The sequence below is a fragment of the Anser anser genome (assembly GCF_964211835.1).
Source record: "Anser anser genome assembly, chromosome: 3".
NCBI classification, from domain to species: Eukaryota; Metazoa; Chordata; class Aves; order Anseriformes; family Anatidae; genus Anser; species Anser anser.
The window spans coordinates 54,096,653-54,115,727 of record NC_139722.1 but is presented as its reverse complement, the minus strand read 5'-3'; the positions used below and the strand labels follow the sequence as shown (position 1 = coordinate 54,115,727).

General features: G+C 38.2%; 1 protein-coding gene across 2 annotated transcripts in view; it reads right to left on the bottom strand.

The window, feature by feature from the left end:
- Positions 1 to 19,075, bottom strand: part of SLC35F1 (solute carrier family 35 member F1) — a 247,681-nt gene that overhangs the window by 13,740 nt on the left and 214,866 nt on the right. For both annotated transcript variants that reach the window (XM_083828752.1, XM_083828753.1), the window contains 2 exons: positions 17,561 to 17,613; positions 12,151 to 12,305 (listed from right to left, as the gene is read on the bottom strand). In XM_083828752.1, the coding sequence (XP_083684878.1) occupies positions 12,151 to 12,305; positions 17,561 to 17,613 (208 nt within the window). The remainder of the gene's footprint in view (positions 1 to 12,150; positions 12,306 to 17,560; positions 17,614 to 19,075) is intronic.

The following is a 19,075-nucleotide window of genomic DNA, read 5'->3' as shown; positions in this document are numbered from 1 at the left end:
CTGTCCTCCTAATTTATCCGAATTCTGTTCTTGAACCTCCCTGCTGCTATAGCCAAAAATCCCTCTCTAATTTCTATTCCACATTTATACCTTCTCAGTTTCTATCCATATGTTCTTATGTTGGCATTGGTCTTTAGCTCAAATAATTTTCCTTTCTTCCTTGTGTATTTATAGATTAATTTGTATATGTTGAATATGTCCTATTTCAGTTTGTCAGGAATCAAAGCTATGCTACATATGACAAACATTTATTTAAGATTTGTATATCCAGTTTGTTTTTAGAGGATGCATGCTTAGTCTGCCAAGGCTTTAGAGAATACAAGAGAAAGAGGTCTGCTGGCTCTCTTGGGCTGACCAAAAATCTCCATAGCTACAGCTAGCAAAGTGCTGTCCTAGTAAGCAGTGCTGTCCTATGGCATTAGCATTTCTCCATCATTACTAGAAATACCTGGACCGACCCATTTGGAAACAACTACACCACAAATGCATTCAAATTCCTCCCAACTGTTGCCACTGACATTACCTTGAAGTTCATGCTTCATAGTATTCCTCAATGTCATCCAGTTCTTGTCTGATATTTCAATCCTCCTTCCTGCTGAAGGTGGCAAACTATTACTACAGTCAATATATAAGACCAACTCTTTGGGAACTCCATCAGTAAGCTCCTTTTAGCAGACTGTTTCTCCTGGCACACTGCTTGTCCGTTATCCTCATAAGCATGTCTTACCCATCTTACAGTCTCCATAGTGCTAATCCTGTACTTCAGCTTAATTAATAATTTTCTATACCGTACCATTCAAAAGCCTCAGAGGTTAGATGTCCCATTTGTCTTTTGCCCAGGAAAATCTGTTAAATTATCAGACAGACATCAGATTTAGAGTGGCATGATTTATCTTTTGTGAACCGGGCTGCATTTTATCCAATTTTCCATTTATCTCCATGTCCCTAATTATTCCTCCCTTGTGTCTACTTCCGTTTTTAGTTTATTGCCCACTTCATATACTATTCTTCCAACTACCTATATTCCCAAACTTGAAAGCATTCAGATTATTGTGTTCTCTTTCTGCTTCCAATGTATTAATTCCCACCTCTGTTAATCCTTGTGCATTGTCTTTGTATTTAACCCTCATCCTTACTGAATGTGGCAGAAGGTACCCATTTAGTTTCGGTGACAACCAAAACGTGGCTTAATTTTGGCCTCAGCTTTCTCTGCATGGTGAAACTACTTCTCTTCGTAGACAAGAAGAACTTTTTGCTGTTTAACTTTCTTCTTCATTGGAAAATTTGGTTTATCTTTTATAGCAATTATAATTTACTCTTTTTCCTTTTTATCTGTACATCATCAGTTTTGTTTTGTGATTATTCTGTTTTCCTTATTTTCTGTTTATTTCTAACCTTGTTAAAGGGATTTTTGTCTAGTTACATCTCAGGCTCACCCCTACAAGTTCTCCACTTGTACTTAAGATCAAAATCCACATTAAGTCGAAGGCAGAAAAGCTATTTCAAATCTCCTTCAGACTGAGGTTTTTGAAGGAATATTTATGGGCCTTTTAATGACCTGGAAAAGCAGATAATCTTGCTTACTGAATTTAACATGTGCGGGTGGTAGGAATAACTTTGGAAATGAACTCCAGTACATCAAGATAAGTTAAGTTGCTTAGTGGCAGTGCTGATGACAAACACGTAACCTAGGTCATGGGTCTGAAAGCTTCCAGTTTAGTGGAAAGGGGGAGTTTAGTCAAAAAGAAGACGATTTTTGAAGACTTTCTAACAGTGACAAAAATACCCTACTGCTTAGATCAAAAACGTGTAAGTGAAGTCTTCTGACTGATGTTATGTCTGCCTGTTGACCCAGTTCCTTGATTTTATTTTAGGAAACATAAGGTCTTTTTGAGGCTTTAAAACTATCTGCAGCATTCACTGATTCAGCTGGCAGGAGGCACAACTGGACTAAGAACTTCAATCTAGTTAATCAAAACATCAGGTTTTCTTCTCCTAAACCAAATAAAAATTCTTGCTACATTGTCAGGAGTTTCTTCAGACTCAAGCAAGTCTCTTCCATGTCCCTGGCCTGGGTTACTGAATCTTGCAAGTTCTTCTATATAGCTATTCCTAGATGAATTCATTCATTTGCCAATTTCACACATTTTTCTTTGGAGTAGTACATGGACCATGTAGATGCCCAGGCATCAGTCTTAACACACTTCCTAAATATTTCTACCTTCTTTCCTAGTCACTTTTGGAAACAAGGAATTACTCATTTCCATATGAAATCTCCAAGTTTATAATACAGGTATTGCATTTAACTCTTACCATTCACTTTCTAATTGATTCCTTCAATCTCTGTCTTTGGCTAACTTCCAGAATCTGTTTTCACGTGCTAAGGTGGAAATAATATTCAATTTGCAGAGTCATAATTTGAAAATCTTTGTAGATTTTTGGTAACTGAACCATATTTAAGCTTTTGAATGCTGCTGCTGCTTTACCAATTCATGACCTTTTCTGGCTTTCTCCTTTGGGCTGCAAATGATTGCTGAGGTATGTAACTCAATACTTTCATTGCAGTTGTCTTCAAAAGTGTGCTTGACTTGGGAAATGCTGAGGTTCTCATTTAATTTGATTTTTTTTTTCACAATTAATTATGAACCTAAGCCTCTTGGGCTTTGCTTTCATATTCATTGAGTTTTCATTTAGAAACGGTATGTTGTTGGTAAGATCCATCTCATTTAATAGGATGTCTTCATTATGTTTTTCTCTCTGCATTTTTTATTATAATAAAGTAGAAGGCAGCATTAAAAAGAAAAGGTTAGAGGATGCATATGTGGTTGTTGTGGTTTAACCCCAGCAGGCAGATCATCACCACACAGCCACTCACTCACTCCCCCCAGATGGGATGGGGGGAGAGAATCAGAAAGGTAAAAGAGCCAGAACCTGTGAGTTGAGACCAAGACAGTTCAGCAAAAGCTGAGCACAAGCACAGCAGAACAAAGAATCCCTTCACTGCTTCCCATCGGCAGGCAGGGGTTCAGCCACCTCCAGGAGAGCAGGGCTCACCCCGTGGCACGGCTCCTTGGGAAGACAAACGCCATCACCCCAACATCCCCCCTGCCTCCTCCTTTCCCCCAGCTGCTATCGCTGAGCATGGCACCACGCGGTGTGGGACATCCCTGTGGGCAGCCTGGGCCAGCTGTCCTGGCCGTGTCCCCTCCCAGCTCCTGGGGCACCCCCAGCCTCCTCGCTGGCCGGGCAGCACCAGGAGCAGGAAAGGCCTTGGCTCTGTGCGAGTGCTGCTCTGCAGTGACTGAAATACCCCTCTGGTATCACTGCTATTTTCATCAAAAATCCAAAACACAGCATCACAGGAGCCTCTACGAAGAAAACGTACTCTATCCCAACCAAAACCATGACAGTGGTTGACACAAGTGTTTTTGTTACAATATTTTTTTGTTTTCTGCAGTTCATCCAGACCCTTTTCTCGTTTTCTGTTTTTATGGATTTGTATTACTTCACTCCCCCCGTATTTCCTTTTTCAGCGCCCATGTTCACCAGCACCTTCAAAACACATACGGTTTTGTTAAAGCTTTACCATGCAAAAGTTGACTATTTTCAATAACAGGATGAATTCTGCTAATATGTCTGCACTTTTGTATTCAGTAGAAATTAAGAGCACTTCACCTTTACTTTCCACTTGACTCATCACTACTTTCTCCAAAACACTATTTATTTCCTTTAGGATGTGAGAATTAATCTTCATAACGTAATCTGTGGCATATTTAAGAGATCTCTGAACAACTTTTCCTTTATTATTGAAACCCCAAACTAATTCCAAGTAATTTGAGGCAACTGTTATTTGGCTCCAAGTGTTCAAAGCCCATTATTATGGTACTTTGCTATTTGCATTTCTTTAAGTCAACAATATCCAGTTGTTAACTTGAAATGAAAATGATTGATGGATGGAGGCTTTACTGCTAAAGATATTGTTGCATGTCCCACCAGTATAATTCTGCTGCTTCCCTTCAGCTGCTATTGTGCTCATGTGTCTGGAGTGTTGTTCATCCTGAGAGCAAAGGTGGGGACAGAAAAGTCTGGTGGGACTGCCTCTTCTGGCTGCAGACAGCTGTGACTTCAAATTACATACAAAATAGAACAGCACCTAAATTACACACGGCCCCCAGTTCTGTAACCATTTTTCACTAGTTCCCTAAACACTGCTCCTCCTTTCCTACCCCTGCCAACAAAACAGTGAGGACTTGAGGGGCTTCAATATTTATTCTCAGTATTTATTCTGCAAGGTGTTGAAAATTCAAGTCCCATGATAGTGATGCGAATTACCTTCTTCAAGCAGTTGAAGTATATTTCTGTTTATTTATCCATGCTCAACTCACTCTCCAAAGACAATTCTTGGAGTTCTTGTTCAAGACACTTAAAAAGGACTATTTTATAATAATAACTGAAAGTAAGCATAAGACGGTACAGCGAAACATCAGTGTTGGAAACTTATAATCCTGTGGTTCCTCTTCATTTTGTATTAAAAAAAAATGGAGGAAACTAATAGTTTCTATGCTACGACATTTTTCATTTGAAAAACAACAACTTCACACTATAAGGTAAGTAAACCACTTTCCCAGTGCCTTATAGGTCAGAGCACTTAAGCAGTTCATTGCAAACAAGCCTGACCATCAATTTCAGTAGATTGCCAAGACACATATACTGGCTCTTTTCTTTCTCTGGGGACTGTCTGTGGACAGGCCGATTTTATACATTTGTTTACTACACTTAACATTTAAATTCTCTTTTCATTCTAAGTATTCTTTTGAGTAGTCAATATCCATTAGGCACTTCACTATCCAATCTAATAAAAGGCAGAACTCAGTCACGTAGCAGTGCTTTTTCTCCCCAACTGGCTGGATCATCTACTACTTCCTTCTTCATTCTGAGATATGTTCTATTTAGTGATTACATGAGTTTCAACTGGCCTCAGACTCCTTTTATACAAATGAAAAGTTACTTCTATATTTACTTTGTGCGGGTATTAAGAAAAAGTACAAATGTGTTGAATTGAAATGCTCTTTTGAAATTGCAAACAAATCTTCTAACATTTTAATGCTTGAGCTATGTAGGGACTTGTGATGCTGAGATATAAAAAGACTTGATTCAAATGTTACACAATAAAAGGGGTGGGGGAGAAAACGGGAGAAGAAAAGAAGCATTATGATCATTTAATCATTGACACAAAAAAGCAAAAACCATTCAGCGAGTTGACAACCAGGTGTGGAGCAGCAAGGCGCAGAACAGTGCTGTTGTCAGTAAACCCTGTTAACCAGGCATTCACTAAGAATATTAAGACATCTAAATTATAAAGTCAAGAGAATAAGAACCCAGGCATGGGTAGGAAGATCAGATCCTTGCCGTTATTTTGCTGTAATTATGAACTAGTTCTGGCTAGGAAACCAAATCTTTGTTCTGTAATCAAAGGAAAAAACAAACAAGCTAACAAACAAAAACCTAAACTAAAATGAAATGAGAAGTAAACACTGAAGCTCTTTCAAGACACCAAATGCTGTTGTTTCTGAAACAAAGTGTGCTTGCTGGAGACAGGCAACTGACGACTGCATCTGTTATGAAGAAGCTTCACTGCAGAAGCCTGGAAGCCCTAAAGGCTCTTCCTTGGGGTTGTAAGCTGCCTAATGCAGAACTGCTTTCTCATGACTGAGATCTTCCAGTCCCAGAACGCCTGGCCAAAAAGTTTGGAAACTATGCTCTGCTGCAATCTATTAGATGAGCAGGCAAAACAGCAGTCAGGGTCTGAGAAACGCTACACTGTGTTTCATACTGAAAATGATTTTTTCATTTAGCATTTCTGTTTTGATAATTAGGTATTTCCAAGAGGAATGAATTTTGCTGGAAAACTCCCAGTTGGTTCTGTTGTGAGCAGTCTTTTTACATGAGAACAAAAATAAATAAATAAATAAATAAATAAATAAAAACAAGCTAAAAGCCCTGAAAACAACCTGCATACTGTGACATTCATGATGAGCTGACAATGCCTGAAAAAATATTCTTGAAATTGAAGCCTCCAACACACCTTCCGCAATACAAATGCCACTTTCTTTTACTCTCTTTTTTGATGGGTCCAAATGAGTGAGTATCCATATTTCACTGTTCCTGGTTTGCAACTATTGATTCTATTGCAAGGTGACATTGTGAAGGAAAGAAACACCCTTTAACGATGCAGTATTTTAAGAAAACTGCCATAACAGTGCTATGCTGTTAAACATCTACTGTCAGACCATGCAGTATCTTGGCAGCAGTAATTTCCTTTCCTAGCTTCTACTCCCTTGTGTCATTTTACTTCAGAGTTTTTTTATTGCATGGCATCCTGCACACTCAAAGGGTAAGCGGATGTGGCCCTTTACATATGTATACACCCAAGTGTGACTAAAAACACACCTAATACCCTTCGACCTCAGGGTAGCTCTTTGAATACAGATGCCTAACTTCTCCTCTCAGAACTACTTTGTAATTGATTACAATTTGTAGGAGGATATTCAAACAAAGAAGTTAGTAAATTTAAGAACATGTGAAGAAGCAGCTTTCAAAATGCCGTTTAGACGAAAGACATGCACACTGCATAGCTTCACGGGAACTGAGTTGTTGAGAGGGAGTCCCCCCTATAAGAAATGTCATAGGAAGATCTGCACTTAGGTTTCTGCACATCACCAATGGCACAATTATTTGGCAATGTGATTTATACTTGTGAAGGCTCAGAAGCCTTCACCAGTGTAACGGCCTTGTGAGATTAAATTCCATTCAAACAGAGGATTTATGGATCATGCAGATGGCATACTTGATTTAACTGGGGAAAATATCCTGACGTATATGGCTGAGGAAGTAATACTGTAAAAGCCGGTTGTTTAGCCTCCACTACCTGCTCTGTTTGAAATAATGATGTACCACTGACCATGCCACTGTCAAAGTTTAAAATATGCAGGTGTCAATCCCCTAACAAGTGCAAGCAAAGAAAAGGCTCTTACTGACTCCAGCTTATACTTGCAGATGAGTTAAAAAAGACTGAGAACATCATTTGAATTATTTGCTCAGCTTGGTCAGATGATTTGGAAAAATCTCTTAGATGTTTATGGTACAAGTAAAACCACCAAGTAAAAATATAAGTAATAAACAAAAAATCATCCCCCCAAACCAAACCAAGTCTACCTCCTGCTCCCAAACCACTGACAGCATAATAAAACCAGGACTGTCTGAAAGCATTGTAATGTCCTTTAGAATTTTTCTTTAGGAGGCAAAGACAAAATGATTCTTTAAATTATGTAGTTGACTATTTGCTTCTTTCAAACTGTTCATACATTGAAATGGAGCATATGGAGTCACAACAAGGCATGGTCTTTATCTCCACAGCCATTAAGCTGTGAAGCATTTTTAAGATTATTCTTCGAGGGGCAGACTTTCCTTATTTAGGAAAGTGAATTAAAGCCCACTGAAGTCAGCAGAAAACCTCATACTGGCTTCAGCAATCTTGGATCAGGATAGTAAAGTACACAATTTTAAAGGAAGCTCTTAATACTTATTTCCAGTAAGGGCCGAATTCTCATCTGAGAGAAGTCTACGTAAATCCACAATTCATGGTCATTGCTTAGGATCCACACTGGCAAAAATGAAATTGGAACCTAGTGCACTACTTGTACCCGCTCTTCTCCATTATATTAAAAACCACTCTCCTTTATAGCTTGTTTCTAGATGTAATGGGGAGGTTGTCATCTGCTCCCTTCCATTGGAGGGACTCGGCTGTTAGAATAAAGCCATTTCTAGAAGTACCAGTAAGTGAGGTTTCAACTGGCACCGCTTCAGATTTCTAGTGATGAAAGTGTTTGGGTATCATGTTTATTTGTGCAGCCAAGTCCTTTCACAATGTTACTTGCCATGATTCTAAATCAAGATATATGACTTCATTGATTTATTATGAAATATATGCATTTTCTTCATTTGGAATTTGTTACTATATGTAGAAATTCTGATTTTTTTATAGCTAAATCTTGGATAAAATAATGAATGATTTTGCCAAGGCAGAATATAATTGATGGTGCTTGGCTTGCTAGTTAATGATATAATATAGTGTGACTAGACCTGCTGGTGCAGAGCATAATCAGTATGCATGCTCTAGCTGGTGGAAAACATAAAATAAACTGCTTAGATTATTTAGTGAGAATGCAATTTGCTTAGAATGACTAAAGCCCAATATATGGCTTGCAAATGAAAAGTATGAACTTCAAAAACTCACTTTAAAATAAAGCAAAGGCTGAGAATAAAACATAAAAATGAATACTTCCCAAGTGAAAAAATAACAAAAGTTATACTAAAGCTCCAACCCCTTACAACTGGAGAGTTGGCCCCAAATTTCCCAGAACCTTTAGAGTGTGGGAATAGTATAGTGCTCGGTGCACTATACTACTGCAGCCTCTGACAGGGCAAGATGAATTCTGTGATGGTATAGGATAAAATAATAATAATTAAAAAAAGATCGCTTTAGGGCTCTGATAGCCTTTGTTTTTCAAAGCATTTAGTTGTGCTTAAGAAAAAGGTGAAATAAGAACAGATATCTAGAGAAGTTTTGACCATCAAAATTGCAAAAATATATAAATATGGTGAGAATTAAGAAAAGGATATGGACCTTTATGCTTAAATGCTATTGCAATGGCCAATATTCAGCCACCAAACAGGCTAGATGCCTTTCTCCATCCACTGGAGAACTAAAAAGTGAGTTTTTATTTGGGGGATGCAAATAATCTTAAGAATGAATCAGTACAACCTAGTCAGTATCTATCTTAAGCTGAAAGTCATGAATCATTACGTTTTGATAAAATAACTTTGACAATTATCATGTTGAATTACGAGCATATTACCAGAGCTGCGTCAAGTTAACATGCTGTATTTCTAGCTTCCACAGGCTGGGGAACTGTTTAATGCACTACAAAGATATTGGCACACAAGATAAAGAATATAAATGCAGCTGTTTATAAACTTCCTGTCCTGTATGTCATGATGTTACAAGTCTGTATAATAAAAAAAATGAAATGATAACTAATCAAAACACTTCAAATGCAATCTTCTCCTCAGTTTGGTTTCAGAGGCTCTAAAGCCCAGTTAAACTAATTTCCTGCGTTTTCCATGGATTTTTCATAGATTTACTGCTATAGGTGCAATAAACCTGTCTCGTAATAAAAGTAGCAGCACAGAGAAAAAACTATAACTGTTTCTTGAAAGCCTCATAAAATTATATTCTGCAAGGGGCACTAAACCACTCAGTTGATCCTAATTCAGTATAAAACCATTTGCTTCCCAGTGAAGCAGGGCTTTGCCCATCGGTCAGTGCAGCAATAAGCAAAAGGAGCTGTGCATCTGAAGGAGGTCTACAGCTGGGCTGGGAATGAAACAGCTTTTCTGAAGCTAGAAAACAAGGAAGAGTACACAGGCTTAGGAGGGGAATAAATTTAGATCATTTAAAGTTAACGCACTAGACTTCATTATTGAGTGCAATATTCACAATTCCACTCCGTCACATTAAACAATACCTGATATTAAAGAGAAAGAAACAGAGGAGGTGATCTGACTGAGGATAAAAATATTAGCTAAAGAAGTGACCACATAACTGAGTGAGCTTTTAGATCTAGATGTTCTCTGAATAGAGACTCTCTTTTCGAATTTCTACAATGTGAGTTTGAAGGGCATGAAAGGAGACACTGACTGCTCTGGAAGTTGATACTACATTTCAGGTAAAGGTCTTTCCATAACGTCCTAACAAAGGTCTTCTCTTATCAGCAGTTCAGCTGGGAAGAACAGAGGATAGACACACATGAGTTATACAGATTGCAGGTTACATACAAGTTACAAAGGAAAAGCATTGATGAAAAAAGTACATACGGCATTAATATTTACGGAGTAGCATGTCCTGGAGAAAAGGAAAGACAAGAGCATTGCACGAGGTCCTGGAGGGGCCTGTGCTGCTTCTTGAGTGGAAGGCCCTATCTCAGGAAGGATGAATTCCCAAGGTGCAGAGGAAAACAGAGAGGTGCTCAGGGGAGCAACTATCCTGTCAAAGGAGGAAAGAATGAAAGACTGTGGCTTGCCCTGACTAGACAAGTAGGGTCTGAGAGGGATACTATTGCTCTCTACTGATGAACCAGTGAAGTAGAATGCTAAGGAGAGGGGGGGATTCTTCAAGCTAAGGATACCCGTGGTGCAAACAATGAGTGGATCTAAACTAGCCACAAGTAAATTTATACTGGAAATATGAAGGTTTCTAACTGTTGGAGCAGTGATGTTCTAAAACACCAAGGAAAGCAGTGGAGGGAAAAACAACAACAACAACAACAAACAAACCAGAAAATTAAATAGGCTGAATAGGCTGAAGAAAGGGTTCGATAAGAGTTTTGAGGAAAACTGCATGAGAAGATGACCTGTGGGAGAAAGAGGTTCTCAAACAGCTTTCTAATCAGAGGAGTAAGGGCCAGAGGAGACCACTGACTACTTCAGAGGTGGAACTCAAGGGTTTTATCAGGACAGATGATGAAACCTTGCTTTCAACCATAAAGGTTTCCAGTTGTGAGCCTTCTCTTCCTGAGCACTTTTTCAGTAGGGGCTCTTAAAGGGAGGCCAATGTGCCACTGTGCTCAAGAGCTGACATGCACTCACACTAGAAAGATAAAGTGTCCATGAGATTGGAAGTTCGTCCTTCTTGTCTCTTCTAATGTACAACAATTAGACACAGGAAAAAAATGAAAGCTTTTATGCATCTTCTGCCTTTCAACTGCCTGAAGTTTAAGGTTTACTTTTGCAAAATTGCCCTTTTTTGTCATGTCTGAGTAACACTGAGCAGAAACCCATCCAACTCATGCTGCCTTTTCAGTTTCTCCCCCTAAAAGAGTTTGATTTTGCTAAAACACCACCACCACTATTTTCAGAATTAAATTTGTCTACCTTTTATTGTGTAATATAAATATTTGTCTTAGAAACACTGGACTAACACCACCTTTTTGTGGACTAATACTACCTATTTTGCTATGGCTATCAAATAATATAATTAATAAGGAATAATAATTTTCAGCTAATACCTAATTTCAAATACTTTGGATTTGAAGTGTGGGTCAGAACCAAATCACCATGAGTCAGACATGTAAAGCAGAAGATAACCTTTAAATTTCAGTTTCTATACTTGCTATTCTTCTGTCTGAAGAAAATAAGAAGCAATGGGGAAAAATAATTTTGTTTTGGACTCTTAAGTTTTTAATTTTCTCTGTCTCTTTCAGATTCATTCAGGCGCCATTAGTACCACAAAATCTGATTTGTTTTGGATAGCTAATCAGTATTGTAAGGCTTTCATTTAACTAACACTTCTCAGGGCCACCATTTTAGCTATCAAGTAACCTTCCTCTTATGAATAAATGATGATACAAAGCAGTTGCCTCCAACATCCCGATGCCATTTTCATAGGATGGCCACTGAGGGGAAGTTTGTGAATAATGCAGTGCAGTTCCTTGCTACTGGAGACCAAATGTTTGCCTGTACAACACAATGTTTTAAATATTAGATGACCTGAGAGATAAAAATTTAACTTCAACACAAATCTGCCACACATTTTGACTTTTTCACACTAACAGGTGAGCCATCGGTTTGGCTGGCTAGAAAAGTGTAATTCATGAACAGTTATGTGACATAATTTCAGAATCAACATGAAATGAAACAACCCTGTTACTGGTCAAAAAAATTCCGAATAATTTTTGGAAGAGTCCTTCTCTTCCTGATACTGCCCTGGTCATAGCAGCTGAAAGTTGCCTCTGATCAGTAAAAGGAAATTAGTAATACGAATGCTTATGGACAGGTACACAAATCTTAAAAATCATAACAAGACTGAATTAGCTCTCTTTAAAATTTGTTATACAAAATACTATCTTATATATATGTATATACAGCATATATATACTTTGTATAAAATTAATTATAAAAGTATTTTTTAAATCTGTGTTTTTACTGTGTAGATCTAGCAAAGTTTGGAGACTTCTCTTGTTTCATTGTTCTGCACTACTGTTTCTTCAGGCATACAGCTATTACTCAAACACATCTCTTATTTCCACATACCTTGTAGTGGAAGAGGAATAATCCACAGAAGAGGCTGTACAGGTCAGCTGTGAGTAAGGAGAGGTTGACAGCAGTAGCACTGGTTTTCTTTATGACCACTGGCATAAAGCTGTAGAGGCCAAACATACAGGCACTAAAGCCGACATACAACAAGCCTGCAGAAGAGAAACAAGAACAAAGAGTGACCTTCCACAGCGTGCAGAAATGACTTGTGTTTTTAGGAAGAAGGCTGTGTTTTTAGGAAAGAATGGAGAATACTTTTTTTTAAAACACAGATTCAAATTATTAATATGTGCATATATATATATGTATATGTATGTAGACTAAGAGCATAATTCTAAATACATATGAAAACCACTGAAAACCATAACCATACAGCAGTGGACGTGCAGTCTCCTCTCTGCGGTTCCCATAATAGCAGTGCTGTTTTAAATCAGTCTTATACTACTAACGAGTATCCAACATAAATTTGGATGAAATAATGTATCAGACATGTCAAATCTAGTCTTTTAAGAGGTGATTGTCCCCAACACCCACTGTGTTCAGCTGAGTTGGAAGGAGCACACATTTTCTAGGAATGGGCCCACAGGATGAATGTAAAAGTACTTTCACAGGAGTTAATGAGCCGACAGACAAATGCATGACAACAGCACTCAAGTGACAGAGGTCCTAGTCTATTTTGCCCCCAAACTTGACAAATCTCAGTTTTGAACCTCTGTTCTTCTACCACTTTTTGTCTGTCTTCCTTAATAAGGCTTTCTGGAGCTGAGACTATTTCTTGCTACATGTTTACAAAGTGCCTCACGCAATTAGATTGTTAGACACTAATATAATAAAAATACATTACAGTAAACACTTAATTTCATTTTAAAAACTAAATGACTTACTGGGAAGGAATTCATTCCTTCAGTTATTGCTTGATAAATCCCAAGACAAATAAATCAATATGAAGTTAAAAAAAACAGCAAACGCTTCACTCATCTGCTCTCATGCAAACGATAATTCTTAGGCTGATGTATGCTGCAGAATTCCCAGCTGATATATGCACAAGCCTATATTTAGACTCACACCAGCTCTTCAGAGCATGTTGTTATTGACTGAAAGTTGCAGAAAATCTGATTGCCCAAGTTCTGAAAGGAATTAGCAGAAAAAACAAACCAAAACAAAACCCAAAGTCCTTATGATTTGTGTCTGCTTGTTGATCCACTTAGTTAAAAACTCTTTAGAAAAGCCAGCTAAATGACAAAAACAGCAGTTGCAATTTGAGTCCATCAGAAGCATCTGAACTGAAGTGTACATTCTCTTGAAACAAATATAGTAGTCATGAAATGTCAGTAGCAATATATCAATTGGTATGGCATGATAATGAATTTGACTTTATATTCAGAATATGGATAATCATGGCAAGAACTACTTTTATTAACAAGTAGCAAATTTTTAAAGTGCGTATTGCATGTGGATAACAACGGAATCAGTCTTAAGCAGTGCTTGAAACAGTTGTATGCAACTCTGCAACTCTTCTGCAGTAGGCCAATGACTGCATCAAGTGGAGCACAGTTATTAATAAGAAATTGTTTGCAGACATCACCATTTTATGTCAGCTTTTCTTCCAGGCTTAAATTAAGAATAGATCAGGCACAAAAGCAATTCTGGACTCCAAGTCAACATTCTCAAAGTAAAGTCTGCAAATCACCAGCTGGCCCATCAAATCCCTTCTAGTCATTGTGGATTTAATAGATATATTCAGGTGCTTTGGTGGATTATGCTCTTAATTACTAGTATTATATTATGGTGCTGTCTTGGTGTTCATATTCCTTGGCAGGCAGCTACATGCACTTCACAGATTGCTTTTCCAAAGGGTATTCCAGTTCCAGTGGAAAATTGCTTAAACTGCATCTGTCCTATCAGAAGTTAATGTAGAGCAGCATTTCATTTATGTCTTAAAACACATATAATACCCACCACCTGGACAGCATCTACTGGTGACAATAAGCAAGCTGGAAATAACATCACATGATTTTCAGATACTGTTTCTAGAAGACCAGTTTTCAGAATAGCCTTGGGAATCACCACTAGTGCTGAAGTCCCAGGTGATGGCACCTGTGCCTAACCAGGCACTGAGTTATCAGTACTCATGGCCTGGAGCAGATATCGGAAGGAAACAAACTGGGAAGTTAGAAGGTACTTTTGAAATGATCTGCTCATGAGCAGGTCTGTGTTAATAAGCAGCCTGATAAACTCATCATTCAAAACTGTATGCTTCGATGCATCGTCCTAAAATGAAGGCTTCATGTGTATGAAGACCATTGCGGGTGGGATTTATTACACCTAACTCTGGACATACACTGAGGCTTGGTGCTCAATGAGGAGATTTGGAAATTTTACAGTGCAGGTTGTCCAACCTCTTTTAGACAATAACGTTAGCGTAGTATGACTTGTATCATGCCTATTTATTTCTGCTGATGATAAAGGGAGTCTGTTTAACTAAATCAGATATTCACATCCCAGATATCTAAAGCTGGTGAAAGAAATCCCACCTTTTCTTTCAGTGTTCACTCTGATGGGCAATGTCACCACTTTTGCGTGGTTGGGTGTGAATGCCTGATAGGTGTCTAAACTGGGCACTTAGGATCATGGGACTGTGGGGCAATTCAGGCTAGAAGAGAGCTTGGAGGTCTCTAGTTCAACCCTTGCTCATACCAGGCTCAGCTGTGAGATCAGACCAAGTTGTGCAGGACTTTGCTCAGCCTGGTCTTGAAACTGTTGAGCACGGAGCCTGGACAACCTCACTGGGTAGCTTGTTCTACTGCCTGCCTGTTCTCAGAGGGAAAGAGATTTTCCTTTTATTTAGTCTGAATTTCTTATTTCAATTTCTGCCCATTGTCTCTCATTCTGCCATGCACCAATATGAAGACCCTGGTTCTGTCCTTTTGATAACCTTCTTGTGGGTAGCTCTTCGAAGCTTTCTGTTCTGGAGGCTGAACAAGCCCCACTCCCTCAGTCTCTCCTCACCCATCTTAAGATAGGCCATCTTTTCACTAATGGGCAGGAACTCCCCCCATGGACTGCTCTAAAGAGTACCACCAAAATTAACATGTCTGGGGAACTTCTGTTTTAGCTGCTTGAGCATGCTGGTTGAATTTTGCATGCTTTAGACCTGATATTTTTACTCCAAAAGTTATTGTTTCATTGGCAGGAAACAGACTCAACTATGATTTATTTTTTTTTATGTAGTCTTCCTAGAATAAAAACTATTCAAAAACATTCAGAACCTCTGTAACAAAGGACACTTCCTCAGAGAGTCAAACTGGCTTTTCTCTTAAACAAAATTGATGTTTGTTTATTTGTTATTATTTCATGTGTCATTCTACAACTGTGCCATGGTCTCAAGTGAAACCACTCAATCAGCATGGTACAATCATTCTCCTTTTGGTCAGATTGTCAGCACTTAAACTTTCAAGAATTTAAGCAGAGCTACACTGATTTATACTAGCTGCAAAGATGATACTATGCACCAGGGGAATTTCCAAAATTAAAAACAGGAGGGCCACAGTCTGTTTTAAACATGGTAGACATAACACATAGGCTTTAGATCTCAATATTTGAAAATCATTTGCATTTTACATCAGCTGAAACGTAGTTCATACATTCTTAATGACACAATTATGGCAGATGGCAACAGGCCACCTTGAGTTATTTATCAGGTTGCCTGCTGTGACTTTATCACTACCATTCAGAAGGCTGATGATTTAACTCTGCTGGACTGCAGGCTTGAGTCTGCCGCAGTGGATAACTATTCAGGACAAGGCTGTGAACACCCTGACATAGATTTGTCAATAACTACTTGACAATCTTGTATTACTGTTGAAGCAACGGAAAGCACACCAAGTAGATGTGCAGGAAGACAGGGAAGAACAAAAAACTACACATTATTGTTGTCATTTTATTCATGTTTAACTACACCACACTTTCAATTAATATTTTAACAAAACAAGTACATATCTATGATGCTCTTGCTATGATGATCTTCTTCTACTGAAGAGCAGGGACTCTTTGTAATTACTGACTAACTTTTGATGACATTTTAATGTCATCACAGACCAAGTACGACTTTATTTTAATGGCACATTTCACTAATATTATTACAACAGAACTCCCATGAAAGTATATATGACATTTACATGCATAGTAGATTAATTCACTATGACCATTGCTAGTTTCATCAGTACGAGATTAATTATGTCCCTGAGCTCCTTATCATGAAGTATTAACAAACACTGATGCAGTTATGCTAATGACCACAGATTAAAGATGGCCAATACACTTATGGGATGCAGCTGAGAGTGTTTCTCCATAGACACGTTAAATTGATGTCATTTAGTTTTACAGCTCAGCCATCAAATATGCAAGACTTCTAGGTAGGATGTTTTGTGAAAGATGCACTCTTTTTATTAAGCTTTAGTGTGATAAGAGGAAATGGTGAAGGAAGTTTAACGAAAACAATGGTGTATCCCATAACTTGTATCTCCAGTCCTTGGGGATTCCCAGATAATCAGTTGCCTTTGCATGCTTCTGAGCCATTATTTTGACATTCATTATGAGAGTAGGTAACAAGCTATTGTCAATGGATTGCCAGAACTTGAATTCCCTGCTATGTGTATCAGCTATTAGCACTCTTTTATTTCTTCTATTGTTGTAAATACTAAAGGAGTGATTATAGGGACTCTCGTTTCCTAAATGTTGATTTGCATTTAAAGCAAATAATTTGTTGGACTAATTAGGAAGGAGTCTTAGATCATAAACTCAGCTTTGAAACTGAAATAGGAAAATACGATCCACTGCATAGCAAAACACCATAAGAGCTTTATTGTGCTTGATGCTACCTAAACTTGTCTAAAAGACACATCTGCTATATTCCACCAAGACTACTTGGAAAGCAATTAACCATTTACATACAGAAATGCTCCCCTTGGAAATGAGTTTATGGGGCTATAATAAGCACTGCAAGAACTTTTATAGTTTTTGTTAGGTTCCATTTTCTTTCTTTGGCATCCATTGAAAAGGTTTGGCTCTTCATGATTACCTCATTTATTTGTCTCAGTGTTGCACTGAATCTTAGAACAGAACCTTATTATTGTTTTACTTCACGGCTGTCTGAGTAATTATCTTATGACATTCATAAGCACTTCTTCAGTGCTTAACCTAATGGTGCAAGGAAAGCATAATATGACATTGGGAGGATGGATTATTTAAGAATGGTTATGAGGCAAGTGGTTCAACCTTTGGCAGACATCAGTGGAAAAATCACAAACATTGGCTTCCATGAAATTTTCTTTCTGCTTCCCCAAAGATGGGTTGTCTCCACACCTCCTTCAGGAGTGGTCTTCAATGAGGTAAAGTGTTTTCTTACCTATTTGCCAATCCCAGGGAACTTTCAAAAGCTCTTTGTGTTCCATGATTGCACTGGAAGAGAAGAGAAGGCAAAACTTGATGGAAGAGAACAGAAGTTAAATTACTTCCACTCATTCAATTCAAATGCTGGACAAAACAACATAAATAACCTTATAACAAAAAATGCAATCAGACTTTGCTAATCCACTCTGGCATTAGCCTTGTTCCTTTGTGTTTGAAAGATCTTCAGGGCAGTAACAAGACGTGATAGCATACAATTTGCATTGGTTTATTTCCAGCTCTCTGAATGGGCCCAAAAGTGCCCATCCCTCCACACATTCAATCCTCTTGTCCTCTTAATATTCTGAAAGCTTTTGAACTGTAATGATTAATAATGTATCTGTCTGAGTTATTCACCCTTCAGAGTGGCTCTGCAGAGTCAAATAAATAGGGAGCTGAGTAAATCACTGACATAAGGTGGCAGATATCACAGGCTGGGTTTGAAGAGAGTACTGTGATTTGTTACATGCTGAGACAGTTCAAATAGTCACAGCAATGAAAGTCATGAAACAAAACTAAGGATGGGCCAAGCTGCAAAAGTCCACTTTCAACATCTTGCACGTCTTGCAATTTTACATTAACTTCAAGATCCCAGATCCAGAAAATTCTAAGGTGGCAACAAGCTACCTTCCCAGTTCCCTTCTGCTCTTTCCAGTCCAGGGAAGACTAGGAAGCTCACTCAGCCAACTGTTTTTTTCTGCTCTGTGATTTACAGATAACTGCTGCTGTGCAGAACTCTGCATGTTAGTCTGGGCACTGTTTTTAAAAAGTATAAAATGTGGAATTACACAGATCGAAAAACAAAGTACCTAGTACAAAAAGTGGTATGTGGGAGACCAACTCTAATAGTAAAACTATAGAAACTCAGTGATTTCCACATTAGTATGGTCTAGAGAGTTGCATCCTGGAAATTCTAATTTGCTTGCTGCTGATGTGTGGCAAATCTAATACTGTGGATAGAATAATGAGATTATTTTGTTTGCAGAATAACTAAATTATAAGTGTCTTTGCATGCATAAGGCATATGTCTCTTTTGTCAGCAGTTCTTGAAAAAATATCATGAAAACAAACTGCAGTGTCTTGCTGTGGCAAGCAAATTTTAATATAATTTAAATATGTGAACATTATTTTCACACATTGCATATCCAATACAAAGAAAGTAGAAAACAATATGCTGTGATCTGTGATTCATTATGATCTGTGAAGCAAAGAGGAGTAAAAGCAACTTTGCCACAGGGCTTCATTTAGTGATGCCTGATTCATCAGAGAATGGAACCACTATGATCTTCTAAAGGTTGACGTGATTGGAAGAGGTCCCTGAGAACTGAAAAGAGACAAATGCAATGTTCAGTTTCAAAATGGGGAAGGAATTATAGCCTGGCCAGCCTTACTCTAGACTTTGGGAAGACGATGGAGCAAATGTTCCATTTCCAGGAAATGAATGATGAGGAGGTGACTGGGAACAGCCAGCGTG